Source organism: Mercenaria mercenaria, chromosome 15 (assembly GCF_021730395.1).
Source record: "Mercenaria mercenaria strain notata chromosome 15, MADL_Memer_1, whole genome shotgun sequence".
NCBI classification, from domain to species: Eukaryota; Metazoa; Mollusca; class Bivalvia; order Venerida; family Veneridae; genus Mercenaria; species Mercenaria mercenaria.
In genome coordinates this window covers 48,475,406-48,499,663 of record NC_069375.1, presented here as the reverse complement: position 1 = coordinate 48,499,663, position 24,258 = coordinate 48,475,406, and the positions used below count along the sequence as shown (strand labels likewise).

Sequence of the window (24,258 nt, the reverse complement as noted above, 5' to 3'; positions counted from 1 at the left end):
ATTTTGAAAAGAAGCTTAATTTATACAGTGACAGCGGTGTCACTACATTCTTTTTGTTGAATATTTTATGACCTGCCATGAACAAACACAATTGAACCGAGTTTGCTATTTTGTGCTCAGTCTCGCTCCATACTATTTTTCCGGTTTGTTCAGATATTGAGTCAAATAATTAGAATATAAACACTTTGGCTTTGATGTTTCCATGAATATAAAATCAAGCACAAAACAAATTGAAACAAATCCTGTATTATCTGAATAACAGTATGAAGCTCCAACTGATACATAAAAGTAACAATTTCTCTGTTACTCGTGCTTTGCAGAAAAGCTGTACAGAACAGAACAGAGTAAACTTTTGAAAGGCATCATTTTGAAATAACATGTACACAAAACATATATGCAAAAAAATACAAACAATTGATCTGGGACTCGTAATTTGTGAAAAAATGTCATTGAGAATTATTTTGTTAACTTTTATTGCACCGTTGTCTTACAATGAACATAACCCGTATTTTATTATCGTTTTAAATATGAAATTTAGATTTTAAAATTCTATTTTTAAGATCTTGACTGTTTTCCTTGCCTAATTGAAAACGTTTGGAGATTTTGACTTCGATGATACTTTGTCACTTATTTAAGCTGGATTTAGACCGATCTCTCTATGGTTCTGTAAGACGACAACATATCACTGTAACTGGCATGTTAGCGCTTGAAGCAAATGAAAAATATTTTCGATGTGTAAAGCAAAGTGAATTGGACCAGCCTTAACTGATTCTACAGTTCAAAACAATTTTACAGTATAGCTGAATAAAACTGCCTAATATTGATCATTTTGCTGAAAGCTGAGCATTGTTTCCATGATCACACAAATGATCGATAGTTGGACGAATATTCAAGTTTGTTTTGTTCAAATTCCTGAACAACTTTCTCCCCTTATAGTAAAAAGTATTTCTGATAAATCGTTTCCTTTTTCATCTTTTGATATTAGATTTTAAATATTGAAACTGTACTGAGTTTATTTCAGAGATTTTAAGGCTAATGCAATATATAAACTCGAAAAAAGTATGAATATTTATTAGAATATTTGAGATAATCGCTGCTGGGAGTTTGTTTTTTTTCACAGTGAAGCAGTTTAGATAATATCAGAGTAAAATGTATAAGTCAGTTGCAATTTTACTTTATGTTGCATTACTGTAAAATCATTTAATTTCGTGGGCATGAAATTGCGTGGTTTTGATTAAAACGTCAATTTCGTTGGCATAAGAATTCGTGGATTTCAACTTTCGAACATAAAATGAATGGGAATTTTATTTGTTCGTTGGGATTAAATTTCGTGGATTGACTCAACAACGAAATCCACGAAAATTAGTCCCCCACGAAAATTAATGATTTCACAGTATTGAAGTTTGATTGTAAAGGTCATTTTTTAATGTTGTTAGAATATTTGACCAGCCATTTTGTTATTCATGTATATATGTTATATTGTAGTATGTTTATTGTAATAAAATTAGAAACCACAGAAACATTGTTATACTATTACTTTCTACTGGTCCGATGTTTACAAAACAATTTCAGTCTCAGATGAGTTTAATAATGAAACTTTATTTTCATTTCTATCTTAATTGCATGTTTAGAACTATATTATAGGTTAATGACTTTTTCCAGGTGACTATTCAGAATTGATGGTCAATCTCAATCGGAATCTAATCTTTGAAGTCCTAGTAAACTTTGCTGTTAAAATTTCAGTCTCAAACTTAGCCGAGACCGAAAAATATTTTGTAAACATTGGACCAGGTTATTTACAGTATATATGTACAGGAAACAACAGTTGACTATAAAATGACTATAAAAGGACTACAGAATGTAAAGCTATGTATTATTAACATACTTTAAGAAGTCAGGTAAACCCTAATTTTAAGGAAGAGGGCGATAAAAAGTATTAACAATTAATTTAATCCAACTCATTTTAGGTAGGTTTTCATAGATCCATATAACATCTTTAATTTAATATTGTCCATCAGTTACACGTGCGTTACATGTAAAAAGTACATGTAAACGGGATTTATTGAAGGGCAAACTTCCTCTGCTGGACCAATCAAACTAATTACTCAATAGATATATACGTTCACTATATCTTGTGTAGAAAGAGCCGTTTATTTCGCAATAATATCAAAGATGGTTTCTTCCGCAAGATTGCACATGCAATCTGACATAATTCACATACAATGTATACAATCAAACATGAACACAATGGCGTCGTTTGAAGAAATGTTTTCAAAGTTGAACATCAAAATTTCAGAAATGATCATATAATTATGGCTTAAACTTACTTTTCTTACTGAATGACTTTTCCAGGATTTAAAAGTATTTTAAATAAAAACTAATTATAGTTAGCTGTTCAGTGTTTCATAATCTAACATTCATTTTGATATTCTGATACACTCTGAAAAAAAAAACAGGTTTTTAAAAAATATAAAGGAACTGAATGTTATCTTCTTTTACATTTAGACAGGTATATTTAAATTTCGTTTCGGCGTCTGTCAAAGTCCCCAAACGCTCCAAAAACAACAGCAGCGATTTATGAATTTGCCAAAAGTTCCAATGTGGTATATACAAACCTGAACGTACAAAATATCATTTAAAACAAATTCCCTACCCCTAACCCGCCTACCGTATGCAAGCCTTGCGTGTTGAGCAGTCCAAAGTCGTAATTCGCAGGCTCTACTTTAAACTGAAATAATAAACACACGGACGTGACCAGCTGTTTGTTTTCCTTCTTCTCATCTCTCAACAGGCATAATAAATGTTGCGTAGATTGCTTTATTGTGTTTATATGCATATTTAATCAAGGTCCTATTGAATCACAAACATGATGGGCTGCTTCAATATCTGCCCAATGTTCAATAGGAAATCACTAATTTATCTTACAAAATGTCGCCAATCGCCACTCACGCGATCAAATAAAATGTTTCCATAGAAACCTTTGCGACGCGGACGGGATTACGGATTTTCTGCGCGTTCGGGGAAGAGTTAAACCAAAATCACAGATTCTTGTAAAAGTTGGAATTTAAGCAAGATTTTTGCATTCATCTTATCAGTGATAATTTAAGAAGTCGGTGTTAAATGAAAGCACTTTTATTTCTTTATTTGTTATCAAATTAATTAGTTGCCAGATGGAAGTGTTCAAGGCATTTTTGACACATACATACTTTTAATTTTACTTAAAGAATGCAGTATTAAAAAAAAAAATAAATAACCGGCGTGTCTTTGACTAGTTGATCTTTAAATAACAATCATGACGTATCAAATACTCGAAGCTTTACTCGAAGCTAGTATTATCTTTAATTTCGGTCTTTAAACGCCGAGAACTTGGATGTCAATTTATTACGGGGTTTTCTCTGTTTACTAGAAATTCCACTTTGTTTTGTACAATAGTGTTTAATACTTTAATTAATTTCACACAAATGCAAATAATGATATTTTTCTTTATATAGTAAATGTATTCAAATAACATCTTACTTTTTAGTCTATTAAATAGATATTAGCATATTTAGTCGAGCCTGTATATTAAAATTAGAAAATCGGACGCCAATAAACCATTTATGTATGGAATATGTAGGCGTAAAAATACAACGAATAAATAGATTTGTTTTTGCTAAATAGCAATTCTAAAACTTATTATGACATAACGTTATAATCTGGTCTACTTTATCATCACCTTTTACGAAAAAAAAATGGAATTTGCGTATGACGTTACAAACATAAACAAGAGTCTGGTCGAGTAATAGTCAAATCACTCAAATGATATACCGACACATTGTAATTTCTGCGTTCTGTACTGCTATTTTTCTTAGAATTTCGACATGCAGAGCTATGTAGCTGGACTTTTTGCGAAGGCTTATATACTAAGTGTTTGCTTAAGTAGCGTATTAACTGTCTGTCCGTACGATAGCAACTATCCATATTCAGTATTTCTTGACAGAGACCATCACTTTGATTTTTCATGGCGGGTAAATTATAAGCGTGAAGTCATGCATTTCCGAGTATGCGTGGACAAACTAAACACCACGTTGTTTGGCATTGGTTTTTCAAATTACGGAGAAATGGAAAATTCAGATTTTGCAACATACTGGACAGGTGCAACGGGAGTTCATCACTTTCAGGTAAGCAACATAAAAACTTATTCGTTTTATATATTAAAGCCGTTTTTACATTTTTTTTCATATTAATTTATACATTTTGTACATCATAGCTTTTTTTTTGTTTTCAATATATTAATTTATATATCTTATACACCAAGACTTTTTGTTTCGTTTTCATTTAAGATATGTAAAGTATTAATGTAAACAATTCATACATCAGCTTTTTATATTAATGTTCAGACCTGTAACACATAAACGTTATTTAGCAAATAATTACAACGCGCCTGATGCTTAATTTCGTTACGCTGCCATGGAGATTATTGAAACTTGCCATTTCGCTTAATATTAATGCCATTTTATTTGAAAAGTTTTTTTTTCAGGATTTAAAAGATATTAATATTGAAAGAACTGACTTTTGACGTAAGTTGTGTCAGTTCCTCAAAACATAGGTTGAAAAAAATGCGAAAATAACGTCTGAATGCAGACAAACAAGTAACATTTATTCAAGTTGTATATGAACTTGTTAATGCTATGGGCACTTTGTATTACCATCATTTGAGTATATCTTATTATCAAAATAGATTAAAATTAATATTAATCTGTTCTGGAAGAGTGAAGGCTGAGGTACAAGACTGCTTAGGATAAATTTATTGTGGTCATTTCTTAACTGATATACAATGTAATTGCAGGTATGATATGTTTTATTTTAGTTGATTATTTAATTAGTGTTTTTACAATTTCACCCTATGAATCATTGAATTTAATTAAAATATTACATTGTATTGTTTGTATCAGAACTGAATAAATTGTACAATTTTACTCATATAACTTGACGATTTAAGTAAAGTAATTGTAATACCTGATTGTGTCTCATAGGAGTAATTTGGTCAAACATGTGCTTCCGTGATGTAGTCGAAAGTTCAATTATAATAAATCCTAACTTTTGCAGAATTGTGCAATTTCGATTAGACCAAATGCTTTAATCACACGTTATCGCTGTTAGAATTCATTCTGGCAGTGCATGAAGTATTAGCTCTCCAATGACAGTAAGTTTTTGCTAGCTGAAATCAGAAAATGAAGGTGCAATGTGCAGAGAAGAGCAAATACGCGTCATTTAAGGGCAGCAGAACAACACTGTCTTGCATGTCACAAAGTACTATTCAACGCTACATTTTCTATCATTTTCTTTTCGTTAATTAATGACGAAACTTTCATAAAGATGTCTATAAAATACGTAAATAAGATCGAAGTTGCCATTTTTCAAACGAAACAAAGAACGATTTGAATAAATAAATTACGTATAATCTCGTGGTATACAAAGCCGAACCCGACACATCCTGAGTGGTTCTAATCCAACTTGGTATTTTATTTAGGAAAAATTCGTAATGTACGGTACAAAAAAAGCAAACAGAAGTGCAAAAGAACGCTATACAAAAATCGTTACAAACATATTGTAATAAAAATTCGTAACAAATAAGGTAAGTATGGTGGCTGATTTCTGCCATGTCGAGTTGGCGAGACGAAACACGACGACTCAAAAATACGAAAACTCGACACATTTTACCCGAAAACACAACGTTTAGAGGACGCCGACAAATTAATTAAAAAAATATTTGTCGAGTTTTCGTGTTGACAGGTATAAATATGTCGTGTTGGCACGATTTAATTTGCAAGTTTCCATGTTATTTTGTTATACTCGAAAACACGAACACACGACACATATCTTATTTGGTGAGGCTTCTTTTGGCGTCTTCCGTTAGACAGACGCACAACAATTACTGACACGACGTAACTGCACGCAAAAAATATAGAAAACTATAAGTTTAAGAATAAATGTTGACTTTTATTATATGTATATTTAGATCGAATACATTGTTAAATAAAATATATCGACAGACGAACGTCGAATGTCAAACTAATTACTTCTGCCTCACCTACATTTAAGGTATTTCCTCATTATGTATCGACGCAATTTCTTATTAGAATAATAAGAACATTTTAATAATAACCAAATCTGATGCAGTATGTGTTTTTGACAGTTTCAAACCCTCTACCACTGGCTTTAGAATAAGTCTACGATTTATTAGAAATTACTTGAAAGTGTTTGTCGTGTTATCGTTTCGTGTTTTCGTGTTGGCGGGGCGAAGTCACGACAACACGACAGCATGAAAAATAAAAGCACCAACACAACATATTCATACCCGCCAACAGGAAAACCCGACTGATAAATTTGTCGTGTCGGCGACCTCTAAACGTCGAGTTTTCGCGTAGAACGTGTCGTGTTTACGTGTTTTCGCCCCGCCGTGGTCTGATTTCCAAATGATTTTATTGAAATGTTTTCTGTAGCATTAGCTCGTAGAGGCAATGAGATTAAAGCTTCATGACAAATAACACATTACGCATTACTAAGTACGTCGGTTAATTTAACATTTCGTTGCTTGTCTTCAGTTCACAAATAAATAACGGTATACAATTAACACGCCTAACGCAATATACATCTGTCTATGCAGTTTGTTATTTTAAATCATACGCTGTTGTGTAAATCTGATGAATACATTAAACTTAGTGATGGGACATCGGTTGGAAAACTCAAACGGATTATCGGTTGGAATCGGTTAGCAAACCGGAAAAATAATCGGTTGAATGTAATTTATTTTCATACTTGTTTATTCAGATAGTCATGTCTTTAAAATGACTGTTTTACTTAAAATTCATATGCTGTTTTGAAAATAAAGAATTACCATTAATCAGATGTTTTAAAGCTGGTTCATGGTAAACAGAAACTTGTTTAGTAATGACTAATTAGTTGCAGACAGGGAAACAACAATAAATTGCAATCTGGTTTATATACATGTATCATAGACTCATAACTGTCATTTGTGACAGTTGACTGGTATACCTGTACCTGTAACATATCTAGCATATAGCAAGGAAGTACAGATATTTCAGTCTTTCTCTGGCTGACAAAAATAGTGATTGTAGAAAATCATTAAATGAATTCAGTTATTTTTCGGTAATATTAATATTTTCATACAATGGTTACCATAGCCTGACACTACTAAGTAGCACCATGTTCCAACTATTTGTTGCTATGGCATATAACAATGTCATGAAGCTTATTAAAAATGATCAGATAAAAATCAGAGTTTAATCTGTTTCCATGGAAACTGGACAGCGATACTGGGTAAACGGAATTTTGGCAGAAAAAATCATGACAACTCGATGACAACTGCAACTGCATAAAAACACCAAAGTTCTTTCTATTGAAATTACGTCATGGACACGGAAATTTGACGGCATTAGTGTCCATTTTCAACAGATAAATTCCCTCGGGCATACCGTTGTAAAATACGAAAATTTATCAAAGTTTCGCTAATGTTTTTGGCCCCACTTTTATTGACGCTATGGATGCCGCCATGTTAACAGCTGATCCTAACTGTAAGATGTTAAATCCATTTTTATTGGATAACGCCGTGAAACGAAATACTAACGTTTGATTGTCGGCATACTTCTGTTTTATCCGTTATGCATGCAGGTAGTCCATATTTCGGATATTTCTAAGGTAAACATAAATTCTCACGCTTCGGAAACCTTCGTTCATACCCGTGTAGATTTGTACCCGCTATCGACTCTGAGAAAACATAATCGATTATCGGAATCGGTTGGACTTTTCTAGCCGTCAATCGATTATATCCGCTAATCGGCCCATCACTAAATTAAACCTAATGTTTAGTTAAGGGAACGGGGTATTGAACGCAAGACCATTGGCTTCTTTGTAGTATGCTAGTGTTACCACTGTACTTCTGCGGCCGGTCTATGATAACTACTCGGTCAGGTAATCAAAAGGGATTTAGAGTTAACATTAAAACAAACAAAAGTGTCGACTGAAATATTTTCAGGACATGTTCACAGACAAAAATGGTATTCCACATGTTGATAAAAAACAAGACTACATGCTTGAAAGTGCACAGACGGACGGACAACAAGTTATTCTCCAATACTGGAGGAAGTTTGATACATGTGACATGCACGACTACATTTTGGACGTAAGTATATGTAGCCTGACTCTTTATTCCTGGAATTTCTGATACAAGAATAGATTTTGACTATAACGGTGAAAATTGCAATTTAAAAATTGTAATAATTCATTATATTACATATATTTAGTATAAATGGCATTTCAAAATTTAAATTTATTGAATAAATTCTCTTACATGAACTTAAATGTAATGTTATGTAAATGGGCAACTAATACATTAGAACATTCGCTGTGTTTAAAAAATGCCACATTGTTAAAAAATTTGATATTACAATTGCTCTAAAATATAAATACAGTAATATATATATATATATAAAATATTTTTTTTTTTCAGAGGGGAACCACACATGTTATATATTTTGCTTCTTCTCAGTCAATGGAATCATTTCTCTCTGGTCTTGTAAATACAAGCGACCTATCCTCAGGCTTACAGAGAGTTCAATTACTCAAACCGGAACTTAATCTTACGCCATTACCGGAAGACACGTGGACGTTTGAAGTGACAGCGCCGAACGTACATATGTTTCAAAATATTTTAAGTTATATAATATTTAATCTTAATCACTCCAGGCTCCAGCATTCCAAAGAGTAAACTATTTATAAAAGTGTTTCATATAGTTTAAACACAAAATAAATGAAATAATGAAAATCTAAACGTCCACTATCTTAAAATTTCTAAATAGTTATAGTTTAGTTAAAACAAAAGAATCTACCTCTTTCTTTATTAACTTTTCAGAACTTCGACATAAGCATATAGTTTGGTGATGCAAAAAGTTTTCAAGTTGTTCTGTTACAATTTAATGTATTTAACCAATGCCTGCGCTGCTCTGTATCACGAATAATAAATATTATCAAATAATCGCAGAAAGTAGGATGACTTTCTGGATTTAAAATATGCACTAAGCATGCAAAATCCGTATCCCCCACTCTACACTGGAACATATCTAGAGCACAAAAATCCATATATGTGTTAATTCCTTATTTTTAAACCTTATTTGATATATATAAAGAGCTTCTGGGAAACACTTATTGAATTAATTAAAGAAATATTATATAATTTGCATAACAGCATATATGTTTAAGTAATATACATAACCAGCATTTCGATAAAATACATTTTCTAATTTATCATAAATAATTTGTTTACTCTTTTCATTTAAGCCATTTTCTAATCGAAATCAACATTCATGAAAACTAGTATCAAATGTTGCATGACAGATATCAACATATAAAAAACGATGATTTTGGCAAAGTCAGTGAATACAAAACTTTATCACATGCTCGTCAAATTGTCTTGTTTATCATAGTTAAAGAAAGTAGAATATTTGATGTTTCGGTAGGAAAAGCTAACATGTGATAAAAAGAATATTCCATGTGTGACTTTCCACCTTGAATTTATTAAACTCGTTGAATAAAATTGATCAAATCTCGATAAAATGCTCGACAGATCCTCGCATTGTATTATTTATATTTATTCAACTCGTTTAATCAATTATTATTTATATTTATTCAACTCGTTTAATAAATTCAGTATGAAATGACACTCCTGTAATATTCTCTATATTTATAATAAATTATTTCGTTCATGATTTTTTATACAAGGAATATTTCATTCACCTTTGCAGACCTTGCCAATCCTAACTGCTTAGTTCAAGGTGTTGCTCATGCTTGCAGCATTTGCTAATTTTTGTTTCATTTAAATTTATTACTATGACAACGACTGACATTTCGCGTTATAAAACAGTCAAATATACCAGCTACAATTTTTAGCTACACATATATTATACAGATCTTGGTTCCTGCTAAAGAGACGACATACTGGTGGTACACAGCAAAACTGCCTCCACTGAAGAAAAAACATCATATCATCAAGGTAATTTTAAAACCTTACTTTCATACCCCTTTTATATCTATTTGACATATTTAATAGTAAAGGCATGGTTAACGTGCTGTTACTATAAAACACTGCCACGCACCATGTTCTCATGAATTCCAGGACATATGTTATTGAGAAACAAAATATTTATGAACTAAGAAAACTGGAGTTTCCGACCCTTCTAATTATCGTTAAAACATTACAGAATGTTTTTTTACCTTCAGTATGAAGGCATCATACAGGCTGGTCATGAAAATCTCGTGCACCATATGGAAGTGTTCCATTGCGAAGTAGCAGCCAATGAAATCATCCGTTTCTTTAATGGGCCTGGCTTAGCTGAGGGAAAACCACCGGAGCTCGAGTCGTGCAGAAAAGTAATTGGCGCATGGGCAATGGGTGCTTCGGTTTGTACATACATGTTTTTCCTTGGATATTGGCTTGGAGGTTCATTTTAAGGTGAAATGACAGCCTCTTTATGATACTAGTTCTTGGTACGGTGATAACATGTACGCCGAATAGGAGCGGATTGTGCTGAACTAATATATATATTCAAGTCAATAGCACTGGCTATCATGGAGTTTAATAGTTTCTTGAGATAGGAAAAAAAAAACCTTCCCTACGACTTTGCTACACGTTTCCAAAACTCACTGGTGCTAACTTTCAAAGTTTCTGCTAAAGTTATAACATTTATATGGTAAAGTGTATCAACCGAAATATATCCCAAAAAGTTCATAGATTCCTAAATGTGATGAAGAAAACCATGTCAGTAAAACAAATACACACATATGCATATAAGGTCACCCTAGAAAAAAATATGACTAAACTGTTACTAGTAACTGATTACTTGTTCTCCTGTCAAAGGAACACTATTGATTTTTAAATGACTTAGTTTTTTATTTGTACATTATTAATTATACACCCCGCATTTTTTACTATTTCATCCTTATTTGTTTTAGGCAATGGTTCTCCCAGAAGAAGCAGGATTTCCTTTAGGAGGCCCCAACTACTCACGATATGTGTTACTGGAAGTTCATTATAACAATCCCGATATGGTAGCAGGTAACGATAAAAATAATCGATAAGTTTACCGATATTGTGACATTCATTATGTCAGACATGTGAAAGTCGATAATCTAAGTTCATTTTTATACTAGATTGTTTTGCCATTAAATTCGTCGGACAAGGACACGATGTTATTATTTCTGTGTCTGCACACCTACCCCGATACTACAACGTAAACTAATACACGGTTCATTATTATAAGAATATTTCACTGGTTGAAGGTGCGGATGGAAAAATCTGGCACAAGGCTAACTGTTTTGACGGCAGCGAGGCTCTGTCGCACTGTTTCTTTTGGTTGCAATATAATTTCTAGTTTACAATTTTGATTGATAGATAATGGGTATTCTAACAAACTGTTTGTAGCTTGGGCGCCCAGAAAAAGAAAATTAAACTTTTAAAAATATTTCATGTGAAATTCTATCACATATTTAACATTCAGTGACAACAACAAAGTTTATTGAAGTTTTGAATAAATCCATTACTCCGACATGTTGACCAAAATCTAATTAACCGGCTTCAAAATAAAGCATTAATGTTTGGGAAAACAGGAGTAAATTTATATCAATGTACATGTCAGAAGTTAGGACATCCAGAGCTACACCTTTTACCCTTTATGACAGGTATGGTAGATGCATCAGGTATTCGTTTCTATGTGACGTCATCACTCCGACGCCATGATGCTGGAATAATGGAACTTGGTTTAGAGTACACAAATAAAATGGCGATTCCGCCCCGCCAGGAAATATTTCCTTTAACGGGTTACTGTATAGAAGAATGCACAAAAGTGGTAATTGTATTGACTATGAGTACATTGATTTCGAGATAATATATAACAATTGAAATACAATGTCTATGACACAATGGAACAAATTAAATATGCATACACATTATACTGAAGGCCCGGATCGATAGCTTTTTATGAGATGGCTAGATCCTTTTTATTTGAGGTGGGGGTAGGGGAGCACAAGGTGATAGTGGAGGTCTCATAGAGGAAGCGCATAGCGGGATAAGTACGACTGGCCGTATACCCTCCCGTGAGTTGAATCAGGGAGGTGTGAAATATTTTTAATATAGATGTGAAATGGTTGCCTATGGTGCATTTTTAGTACAATAACGTATGGAATGTGCTGTTTCTTTTGTCAGAATCTCAAATGTTATTATTTTATCAAAATAATGGGGCGCACATTAGATGAGTATAGATACTTGTTAGCCAGCTGGGGAGCGGGGAGCGGGGATCGGGGTCTCGCCCCCTGGATCCGGGCCTAATAACCTACCAAATAGGCGGAAGTGTTAAATGGCAAATAGTACAATTAGAAGATTCACGATATTTTTGATTATTTGTTGTGGGTAAAATTGCAATGGAAATTTGTTTATCAGCAACGTTTGTTTTAAATTTTATGTTCGTTGTAAGTAGATTTTACTACGGTGGCACAGAGTTGACATAGATGTTTTTTATATTAATACGTGCGCACGTAATAACTAACTAATACGTGCGCACGTACTAGTACAAAAAACATCATCGCACATACTATAAAAAAACATCTTCGTACGTATAAAGTAATACGTGCGCACGTACTAGTACAAAAAACATCATCGCACATACTATAAAAAACATCTTCGTACGTATGAAGTAATACGTGCGCACGTAAAAGGTTTTACGTGCCCACGTACTAGTTTATAAAAGACATCTACCTACGCATAAACTAATACGTGCGCACGTAAAACCTTTTTACGTGCACACGTATTACTTTATACGTACGACGATGTTTTTTTATAGTATGTGCGATGATGTTTTTTTGTACTAGTACGTGCGCACCTATTAGTTATTACGTGCGCACGTATTAAAATAAAAAACATCTATGTCACCTCTGTGCCACCGTAGTTTACCGACATGTACAGAGAGCATTTCATTACCCTTATACTGTTTAAACTTTTTGCCAGAGCTTGCCAGCGGAAGGAATATACATCTATGCGTCCCAGTTGCATACACACCTTACGGGCCGTAGCGTGTACACAAAGCACGTGCGCAATGGTGTCGAACTTCCAGAGTTAAATAGAGACGACCATTACAGTCCACACTTTCAGGAGATTCGTAGACTTCCTGTTCCCGTTAGAATCCTGCCAGTAAGTTGGTTATCTACAATATTATAAATTATACGAATATATTAATATATGGTTAAAAATCCTCCTTATGTGTCTATATACGGGTTGACAAATAGAAACAATATCAATTTCCAAAATTAATCATTCCTATCGTAACAAAATGAAAAGAAAATCGCAGAGAAAATGATATTTCTTAATTTTGGAAATATTTAAACGTGTGAGACATTTTAAAATGAGTCTCAAACTGGAGAACATATGGAGAGGAGTTGAAATTTTGGATGTTATAAATCTAGACTTTTCTTTTCACCAGGGCGATGCTCTTATCACTACTTGTGAAGACAGGACGACTGAAAGGGACAATGCCACAATTGTAAATATGTTTGATATATCAAGTTTTCTATTTTTACTTGAAAAGAATATGCTTTGAGAATAACAAAACGAATCACGACTTTGATAGTATCATACTTTGATGCAATAAATGGTCTTTCTTGTATAGACTAATGTGGAAATTCAATTCAGATGTTTACAATATTAGCATAGGGCTGTTGATACCTCTCAGGGTCTGTTTGTATGGTAATCGTGTAATGCCGTTCAGATATGTAGCGGCAGAAAGCTGAATCATATTACGACAATTTTGCTATATGTTTATGTGATTGCTGGCTGAAAAATTATGTTTGCTTTTTTGAGTTAAAATGACATTTAGCGACATTCCAGGTTTTTAAATGGTAGATGAAACTCCACTTCTGGCACGTGCGGGCACTTCACCAGCCGTAAACCAGCTGGAAGGCTTCTTCACATGTAAAACGTTTATATTGCAAGCGAGTTTTCGAACTCACAGAGGTGAGGGGCATGTGATTCGAACTCAAGCGGCCTTAACCCCTCAACCTTAAAAACCCACTGATTTTTACATATTTCTGAGGCATGGTACACGCTTTCGAGTTTGACCCTGGATTATCAACCTTTCTAATGCGAATAAACATTTACAGGGAGGATTTGCCATTACGGATGAGATGTGCGTGAACTACGTGCACTATTATCCTGTAACAGACCTAGAAGTGTGCAAGAGTTCCGTGTCAACAAAAGCACTACAGAAATTCTTCTCGTTTATGAACAAGTAAAATATATTTCAACCAATATTAATTTTTTAGTGATACAAATGTTAGTATTTTCATAATATGTAACCAACGTTTAGCCTAACAGATACGAAACAGATGTCTGCATCTTTTATTTGAATGAACAGGATTATTTCTTTTCTTTGTATAGCCGTTCAGAGAAAATAAACTTTAACTAAATTCTAACGCTGAAAAGACGCATACAAACTCATTGTATTGTTATCAGTAATGAACGTTTAAGATACCAATTTTCAAACTGCTTGGTACTTTAGAATTATAATCAAATCGATTATTTATACAGAAAATTATTAGTCTCTGCATTTAGATGGTACGTCTAACAATGTGGTACCCACTTACACAAACGTTTGCTCAATGAATATGTATTAGCTTACGTCATAGATGTATTATGTTCAAGGTGGGATTTAGATGATACCATGCCTAGTAAAGGAGATCGTGCTAATTACCAGTCAATACGGTGGACACCTCTAACAACAACGCTGCTGAAGACGTTATACATGACGTCACCAATATCCATGCAATGTAACCAGTCAGACGGACACAGATTTCCGGTAAATATAATTGTCTATTGATATGACATCACCAAATTTATGGAACTAATATGAATAGAAGAGATTTTATGTATTTTTGAGTGTTTACAATGATGACTTCTAAAATATTCATGTAATGTAACCCGGTCTGATGGAATCAGGCTAATCAGATATTTTAGCGGCGTGTGACGTCTCACATGAATAGGAGGTCAATCCAATGTTACGTAACGTTTTCACTGATAGTATGTTGAAATTCCGCGCTGTGCTTAACTATTTTGAAATAGCTTCACTTAATAAATTACTACATGATTGCCATATAAGGTCAGGGGAAATTTACGTCTTGTTTTCGTCATATACATGGATATAAATAATTTGTTTATAATTATTCACATTTCTTCTGGTATGGTATTGTTAGTTTTTTGACAAAAGAGGTAATTATTAAAATGATTTATGTTACCATCGATACACCTTTAACATTGTTTTGATTTATGCAGATTGACAGTCGTTTTAGGATCTATTCGTTAATGTCGAAGCTTTGTAATTGTTTTACACTCCAGGGCGTATGGGAAGGTGTAGGTCTCACCAAAATCAAAAAGCCTTTGTCGTTACCGACGAGACGTTGCAAGCATATAGCCAGCTGATTCATGACAAACCCGGAGAGAAGACGAATCACAGATGACAATCCCAAGCTTGCTGCTACATATAATGACTTTACATTATTTTCTAGCGATAGCGCGTGTTTATTTCGTGTTGTAATATCAGCTGAATCTCGAGAGACTGGTTGATGCCCGATCCCGGTACCAAAGTATCCCAAGGGTTTCTGCAGATATTACATCACTACATGGGCTAATGTACCGGTATCTACGCATTATTTTGTGGGGGAGAGGGGAGGTAATTATCAACAAGGCTTCATATTACTACCCTAATGCGTAGATACATTTCATTAATAAAATCAGCTTTATTTCACATTCATTTAAAGATATTTTATCCACCTAAACATTTGGGTTTTTTTTCACCTAAATAAAGCATGCAATAAACTGTAATATACATTGTTAAGTACTTGATGTGTCAAACTCAGACGATATTCAAAGCAACGCTTTGTGTGATATGAAATGATAACATGTTAACCTTGTGAAAAGAAGTTAAAAACTGAGGTTAGAAATCATGTTTAAAGTCAGTAAATATGTATCAAGCTTTCTTTGCTTTATAATCTTTTCAATGGTTATTAAAATCCTGTGCCCACTCGTGATGAAATAGTGGACGGAGGGGCACTTGGGGTCTTCCTCCACCATCAAATCTGAAAAGTCGGCATATGACCTAAAATGTGTCGGTGCGACGTTAAACCCAACAAAAATTAAAATCCTATATTGTCCGGACTGTATTACATTGCATATACATATAAAGCATGAAAAGTGGTTAAAGCATGAAAAGTCGTCAAAAGGTAATATGTTAAAATTTCTAATATTGAACTACTTTTTAAAAGCAGTTTTAAGGCTTAGACTGATTATTTTAGTTTTTTTTGCTATAGTTTACTGATCACAAGATGACCTTTCTGCACGGCATCTGCAACATCTAAGCGCCTTTGAGCTTATACAGTTATAAATAAAAGTGCTAGAATGAAAGGTTAATGACGAGTGGTATAAGGATAACGTACAAATGATTTCTTTTTTATTGGTAAAAGCTGATCACTGTATAATCAAAGTAAAGATTACGCATATACAATTCTAAAATTTAAGTCTGGTGCGAGAGATATGCAAAAAAAAAAAAAAAAAAAAAATATGAGACAAACCACTATGTTATAAAATTTCGAGACGGACCTGAATATAATTTCCATCAATGTCATAGAATGTCAATGAAATACGTTGTTGTATTAAGTTTGTCATGTTTTAATTATCCATTATGGGCCCTTATACGCTGGCGCTTTGCCAAGGAACCATCGTATGTATGAAAGTAACGGCGCGTAAACGCGAGAATTTCTTTGTTTTACACTTTTACACGCCCGAAAAATGACAAAAAAATACAGCAGTTTTGTGCTAGGATGTATAAAGTCGTACATAAATAAATCTTATCACAATGAATATTCAGTGATTTCTAAATTTCAGTCATCTTTTATCTCGTTTGAAAACTAACGTAATTTGAAAAAAAAGGTATGTTTCATGCCGATGAACAATGGATGTTTTCTGAACTGCTGACTATAATAACGTGATATATTTGTTTGTTTGTTTGTTTGTTTTGGGTTTAACGCCGTTTTTCAAAAGTATTTAAGTCATGTAACGGCGGGCAGTTAATCTAACCAGTGTTCCTGGATTCTGTACCAGTACAAACCTGTTCTCCGCAAGTAACTGCCAACTTCCCCACATGAATCAGAGGTGGAGGACTAATGATATCAGACACAGTGTCGTTTATCAAATAGTCACGGAGAACATACGCCCCGCCCGAGGATCGAACTCGCGACCCCGAGATCCGTAGACCAACGCTCTTATATAACGTGATATATCGTTCTAAAAATATCTGTAGTAGAAAATTTTGTTGTTTCTTACATAGAATTCGTTTAATGTTCCCTACGATTGCATTCATATGACTAACAAAAAATAAGTCACTTCCGGTATTCAACAGCAGAGTTTTACTCTATATTAAAGAAGGAAATAGTTCTCTGACAAATGTTAAGGTTTAGAAGAATATCATTGAAACACAGAAATATTTGGTAAAGAAACAACATCTTTACCAACAACCAGTCTATTACATGTTCTATCGTACTGTCCCGCACGACTGGATACTTAAATATTCTCAAAACGTTGTCTCCCTATATGAACGAATGCTAAATGTAAAGAAATAAACATTAACAACTGCAGAAATCTACGTTCTACCTGATTATGTTAACTTTCAGCACTAGGACAGACTTGTAAATGCGTCAAAACGAAGATCTAATAACAGTTTTTCATCATCAAATCACGGAAATTTCACAAGGGCAGGAGCGTAAAAATATTTTCTGATATAATGTGATACTATCAACTTAAAAAAGTAAGACAGCTATGTGTTCTTCAATTTCTATCGTAATTTTGAGATAACTGATGAATTGTTTGATATTTGATTAAAACGCCTGTACAATCTAGAATCCCCAAAGATTCTACTCCCGTGTAACAAACAACGCATAACGCCGGATTTAATGGTTGGTTTTGCATTTATTCAAATTTAACAAGCACAGGTACTCTATGTAGACCAATCAAAACGTTTTTCATCTGTAGCATCGTCGCAGACGTATGAATATTATCGTTGTCAAGCAGACCGTCCACAGCCATTAAGGAGTGTTGTTCTCATAGAGAAAATGATTGTCATACATATTTTTTTAATTTGACACAAAGTTACCTAATGTTTGCGGCTGCGGCGCATGCTTGCAGGGTGCTTGTTATATATGTTGGATTCACAGTCAATGTGCTGGTTTAAGATTACTGTGCTGAAGCTTGGTGGTGTTATAGACAAATTTGAAACATAGGTGAAACAGATGTTTATAGTTAAACAGTATTATTTTCAAGGTTTGAAAAATCAGTCTGCCAGTTAAATAACAGAAGTTTATGGTAATACAATATTCCTTTTAATGTTCTAAATGGCGGTTAAGAGTATGACAAATCTGGTTTGAAAGAAAGAGTTGTAGTTCGGGAGGTACGACTTTGGTAAGTAGTGTTCCTCATGCTTGCGGTGTGTGATAATATTTCGAGTTCTCCGATCCACATTCTTATCATGAGTCATATGAGCCGTGACATGGCAAAACCAACATAGTGGGTTTGCGACCAGCAAAGATCCAGACCAGCCTGCTCATCCGCGCAGTCTGGTCAGGATCCATGCTGTTCGCTAACAGTTTCTCTAATGGCAATAGGCTTTAAAAGCGAACAGCATGGATCCTGACCAGACTGCGCGGATGCGCAGGCTGGTCTGGATCCATGCTGGTCGCAAACCCACTATGTTGGTTTTCTCATGGCACGGCTCAATTATGGTCCTCGAACTAAATGGTTTGAACAATTTTAGTTTGAAACCTATGTTGAACATTAAAATAATTTGACTTGTATCATTGATTCACGACCTATCAAAAGATAACCTTCAAGTTAGCAGAATTATAAATATGAGATATATGTATATATCCTCATTTTTGAGACACGTTAACAGATGTGAGAATAAATAAACAAATGTTGTGCCAGTTCAAATGAGTAATGCAGATTAGGTGTGTTTATAAAGCAGCATTTAAATTATCTTTATTTGGTTAGTAGTAGTGTTATACGTTCTTGTTGGTATTGCTAGATAATTTGGCGTGGTATACCTTCTTAAGAAGATACTATTCGTATAAATTCTCAATATAAAATACGAACATGTACCTACTTCGTCTAACAAAGTTAACTTACTTTAATTAATTATCTCTCCTTATATACATTGTATCCCAAAAGCTTATCTTTTCACAGTCAGTTTAAAAGACTAAAATATTAATGTCACTGCCGATTGGTGTGATAACAGAAATTTTTAAGTACGTTTATTCAAATGTTGAACCCTTTCCAATGTGTCCTGCAGTTTTGGTGTATACGTGAAACTGCATTGAAACTAACAATGATGTATTGTGGATAAATCTAACATAAGTTTTTATTTTCCCACTTTTCAATATTAGTTCCACAATCAAGATGCATTGAACATAAAATACATTAAGTTTTACCTTTTGTCTATTGGTTAAGATTGTTGAAATAACTTTATTTCTAATATCCTTGTCTCTGTTAAAACACTCTTACGCTAGAATGACGTCACGTAAACGTGCGGTCACGTCAAAGTTTTTGTTGCGACTAAGAAAGATCGCGTCTATATTTCATCTACTGTTTTAGATTAAGGGCATATAAGAATCACAATAATTTATAGCACAACCGTGTTTTAACACTACTTATACATTCAGGTGGTAATACGTCGTACAAATAATTTCACTCGGGCTGCGCCCTCGTGAAATTATTACGTCCGACGTATAACCACCCATCGTGCATAAATAGTGTTAAAGCACTCTTATGCTATAAATTATTTCTTAAATATATCAGTATGAAATCAAAATAAATATACATTTATGAATATTTGCTTCTTAAAGGGAGGTTATTACACAATTTTGTTGAAGACAATAAGGTATACATCTGATTGGGATTAGTCTGATTTAACAGGCTGACCTTATTTATTTTAGATAAGCCTCTATCAGGACATATAAAAAATGTGCCACCTTTAAGGTAGTTCTGCACGTTTGATAGACCGGAAGTGATGGCGTAACGTCATTTATCCGGAAAACGTAGAATAAAGCCTGGATTCGACGTACGGAAATGAAAATCATTTTATGAATTAATGACAACCTGTGTGTAAATTTATTAAAATGACACTATTACTATATTTCTAAAGTCAAAAAATGATATCAAAACATATGACACTTTAAATAATTCAAATAATGTCTCAAAATTAGCGTGGAATATTTGGTGCACTTTAATCATAATCAAATATCTCAAAAATAAGCACACGGACCTATATATATTTTATTTTACCATATTATAGGCCATATGTTTATTTACAAGTGTGAGAAGTTTCATCAAAATCTACATTGTAGAAAAAATTCTATTTGCGAAAATGTGATGAAAGTTGTGTTTTTCCCACAGACTCCCATTATGAAAAATTGCGTGAGGTCCAATATTTTCACATCAATCTAGCAAAAAATCAAGCACACGACCCCATCCTTTTTATTTGCTAGATTTTCTAGGTATATTCTGAAGTTTTAAAAAATTGGAGTTTAATCAAATTCTACATTGTAGAAAATTTTTCGATCCAAACGTGCAGACTACCTTAACGTCTTATCAGTTATAGGTCACTCTTAAATTAGTTCGCTATCCCAAAATCGTCATTTGGATTGGCGTACATTGGTGTTGATTTTATTTAACGAAAAATGTTCATAAAGTCCATTGTTTTATGTTGTGGATTCCTAGCTGTTACCTCAGCTTTGAATAATGTCTTCGTGGCTAAAACGGGATACAAAGCCCAAGCTGACAATGATAACGTTCAAGACGTGGCTAAGAAACTGGAACATCTAGAAACCAGCAAGAAGTTTGAGGATCTTCTAGCTCGAATGGAACATCTCGAGGCCCGCGAGAAATCTCGAGAAAAGACATACTTGCGCGAGATAAAGAATCTAAAACGCGAACTTTTGATTCAAACCCGACGTACTGCATCCTTCGAAATCATGGTCCGAAGACTTTCCAGCAAAAGCCCTGGCAACTTAAACCATGAAATGGACAAAACAGAGGAAACCTCGAACGACAGAAATGGGCGGATCAAGTCAGCAAAAACACCATTTCGTGAAGGTTTTTATTTACCATAAATACTTACAGCAATAAAAGTTTAAGACAATGATGTTTGCTGTTGAAGAAGATGTGCTTGAAAATCTGTACTATTGTTTTATCGCTTGGATTCCAAGTAAGACGGACACAGCTGCAGAACTTGTATATTACAAATATACCTGGTTGCATATATATCTATCAATAATAGATAAATGTTTTATTCTATGCAGTATTATACAGCAAAACATATGACTTTATATGTTATTTCAGTGATGCCAGCCAGTAGAATCCGCCGTGCAGAGAACGAAAACCCCGTCGCATTCTTTGCTACTCTCAGCCAACATCTAACGCACATGGGAGCGCATCAACCAATTACTTTTGACAATGTGGTAACAAACATCGGCAATGCTTATAATAGTCATTTTGGTTCCTTCATCGCCCCTGTGTCTGGTACGTACGTCTTTTCTGCCACACTCTTCGCACTCCTGCATAACACCTACAGTGCAGAGATCGTCAAAAATGGACAGACTCTAACAAGGATGTACGTGTATGGTTCAGATACAGTACGTGACACAACAAGCCAAACTATCGTTCTTGAATTACAGAAGGGAGATGACGTCAGCGTTCATAACATAAATGTTGACAGACCGGTACATGGCGACCACTACAGCACATTCGCTGGTTTCCTACTCCAGGAAGATTTCTCAAGTTCGGCCATCGTGGGAAAATAAATTGCAAACACTATGTACTGTCAAGTACTAATTTGATATTGACTGTGTTTCGACATTCACGTACAGACTAAGTATAAGATAAAGCAAGGTTCTATGTCGTAATACTACATAAATTAACTAACATATGCATGATGCCCAGTACCCTTACCTAAGTTACCTTAATCACAACATAGAATACATTACTCAAATATAGGAACATAAAATGCGATTCCTTACGCTAAAGGTCAAAAGCAGCATTTTTTCAAATGTACAGAGATTATGAATAAAAAGATAAAATAGCACAAAAAAGAACAGTCTTCGTGAAAATAATTGACAAAATAACAGACCACGGAATAAAAGATTTAAAAAAATTTAAAGGGTTGAAGTTGAAGTCTGTGTCATTCAACCACAAGTCCATTCTTATTCGCATGATACACACGGTTATATTAAAAGCTTTTTTGAAAAGGAGCATAATTGTTTCCTCTGTAAGTTTGATATATGGAGCCTCGCTTAGAATGGTTATTTCATGATGCCGAATACATTTGAACAGTTTGAAAGCATTCATTACATAGATCTTGAGAAACCTGCAAACATGTAGAAGATTAATGTCCAGGGCCCATATTCATAAAGCTCCTAAGGGAAATTTTCCCTAAGGAACTAACTAAGGGAAAAGTTCCAAAGCATTTTGTGGACAATCGTCGAGATAGTTGGCATGTCTAACAATATTGTCTTGTAGAGTCTGGCATAGTAATGAAGATTATCAATAAATCTAATAAAGTTTACATTTCTCTTTCAATATATATAGAAAGATGATAAAACGAGATATTATAGAAGTTTAACAGTATCATATAAAATGCATCAGGGTTTGAAAATAAGATATAACTTTGGTCTAGCAAAATCATATCATGTATATGAGATAGCACATGTATCATTAAAAGATAATTTGAGCCGCGCCATGGAAAAACCAACATAGTGGCTTTGCGACCAGCATGGATCCAGACCAGCCTGCGCATCCGCGCAGTCTGGTCAGGATCCATGCAGTTCGCTAACAATTTCTCTGATTGCAATAGGCTTTGAAAGCGAACAGCATGAATCCTGATGCGGATGCGCAGGCTGGTCTGGATCCATACTGGATGCAAAGCCACTATGTTGGTTTTCCCATGGCACGGCTCATCTATTGTAAACTAATGAATCTATTGTATTAGAAACGACGATTGCAATACTTTGTATTCTGTTGCAAACTGAGTTGTAAAAATTGCATGCATCATCTAGACCGAAATAGTGGCTCATATATTGCCATCAGCATATTGGCAGACCATTACATTCAACATCAACATCATTTTGCTTTTGCTGCTTTCGGTTTTTAGTTTGCTACTTCTGATAATTTTTTTTCCTGTCGGCTACTATATGCTCTTAAAGAAATGCGACGGAAAGTTGAAAAACGCGTAAGAACTAAGGTCATAAAACCTTTGTTTATAATGTGAATGCCAATTTTTATTACGAACATAAAATACTTTTATGTTTGTTAAAATTAATCTTGATTTTATTTTTTTTTCTCATATAGTTGTCCGAACGTGCGGACTACCCTAATTTGGATTGTGAAACATTTGTGTCTAGTTTACTGATAAGTACCTACCGTCAATTGTTTCATTTTGTTGGATCCTAGCTGTTTCCTAAGCTTTGGTTAATGACTTCATCAAAAAGGAAACAATTAAACGAAGTTGACATCATGCATGTGAAACTCATGAAGTGGCTGCGCGTTTGGAATATTTTGGAACCTACAAGAAGCTTGCGGATCTTCTAGTCGGTATTGGACATCTTGACGACCGTAAGAAGGGCAACGATGACTCATTACTATGTAAACCAGAAAATGAACGAAACATAGGAAAAGTTGAATAGAATGACAGTAATGGAAGGATCAAGTCAGTGATAATGGTTTATTGTCTCAGTGTAACGGTCACTTTTTCCCCCAGTCAGCTTATTTTACCTGGTGAAAAAAGTTCAACCGGTTGATCCCTCCCTAGTTCTTTTCCCTAGTTATTGTGCAAAAAGAAAGGAGAAAAACTAACCATTGATTATGTCTGCACCTCACCCTTGCTTATTTTGTTCCCGCCTAATTTGTCCTTCCACAAAAAATGAAAAAAAAGAAAAAAAAAAAAAAAAAAAAAAAAAAAAAAGAAAAAACAACACAAAACAGACCAGTTGATTTTTCTCCCCCTTAGTTAGTTCTTCTGTTCACAAAATGTATGGATTTCAGAAACAAAGAGAAAAAATAGACAATGTATGCCTAAAAACTTTTCGTCACTGGGCATTTCGCAAAAAGCATTTCGTATT

At 34.0% G+C, this 24,258-nt stretch overlaps 2 protein-coding genes across 2 annotated transcripts; both read left to right on the top strand.

Annotated features, from left to right (window-relative positions):
* Positions 1-3,860: 3,860 nt before the first annotated feature.
* Positions 3,861-15,852, top strand: LOC123561327 (dopamine beta-hydroxylase-like). Its single transcript, XM_045353627.2, has 12 exons — positions 3,861-4,160; positions 8,039-8,185; positions 8,513-8,692; positions 9,968-10,051; positions 10,279-10,458; positions 11,011-11,113; positions 11,737-11,903; positions 13,058-13,240; positions 13,530-13,589; positions 14,206-14,333; positions 14,747-14,900; positions 15,437-15,852. Exons 1-12 carry the CDS (start codon positions 3,861-3,863, stop codon positions 15,518-15,520), a joined length of 1,770 nt encoding a protein of 589 aa, XP_045209562.2. The 3' UTR covers positions 15,521-15,852.
* A 4,908-nt stretch (positions 15,853-20,760) lies between these two features.
* LOC123561339 (uncharacterized) lies at positions 20,761-22,887 on the top strand. Its single transcript, XM_045353636.2, has 2 exons — positions 20,761-21,238; positions 21,485-22,887. Exons 1-2 carry the CDS (start codon positions 20,824-20,826, stop codon positions 21,943-21,945), a joined length of 876 nt encoding a protein of 291 aa, XP_045209571.2. The 5' UTR covers positions 20,761-20,823; the 3' UTR covers positions 21,946-22,887.
* Positions 22,888-24,258: the final 1,371 nt, after the last annotated feature.

Bases quoted from the DNA above. Each gene is read 5' to 3' on its own strand.
- LOC123561327 (XM_045353627.2), top strand. From the start codon at position 3,861: ATGCAGAGCTATGTAGCTGGACTTTTTGCGAAGGCTTATATACTAAGT. The intron at 11,114-11,736 runs GTAACGATAAAA...CCTTTATGACAG, and splicing joins CAATCCCGATATGGTAGCAG to GTATGGTAGATGCATCAGGT. The intron at 13,590-14,205 runs GTAAATATGTTT...AAACATTTACAG, and splicing joins AAAGGGACAATGCCACAATT to GGAGGATTTGCCATTACGGA.
- LOC123561339 (XM_045353636.2), top strand. From the start codon at position 20,824: ATGTTCATAAAGTCCATTGTTTTATGTTGTGGATTCCTAGCTGTTACC. The intron at 21,239-21,484 runs GTTTTTATTTAC...ATGTTATTTCAG, and splicing joins AAAAACACCATTTCGTGAAG to TGATGCCAGCCAGTAGAATC.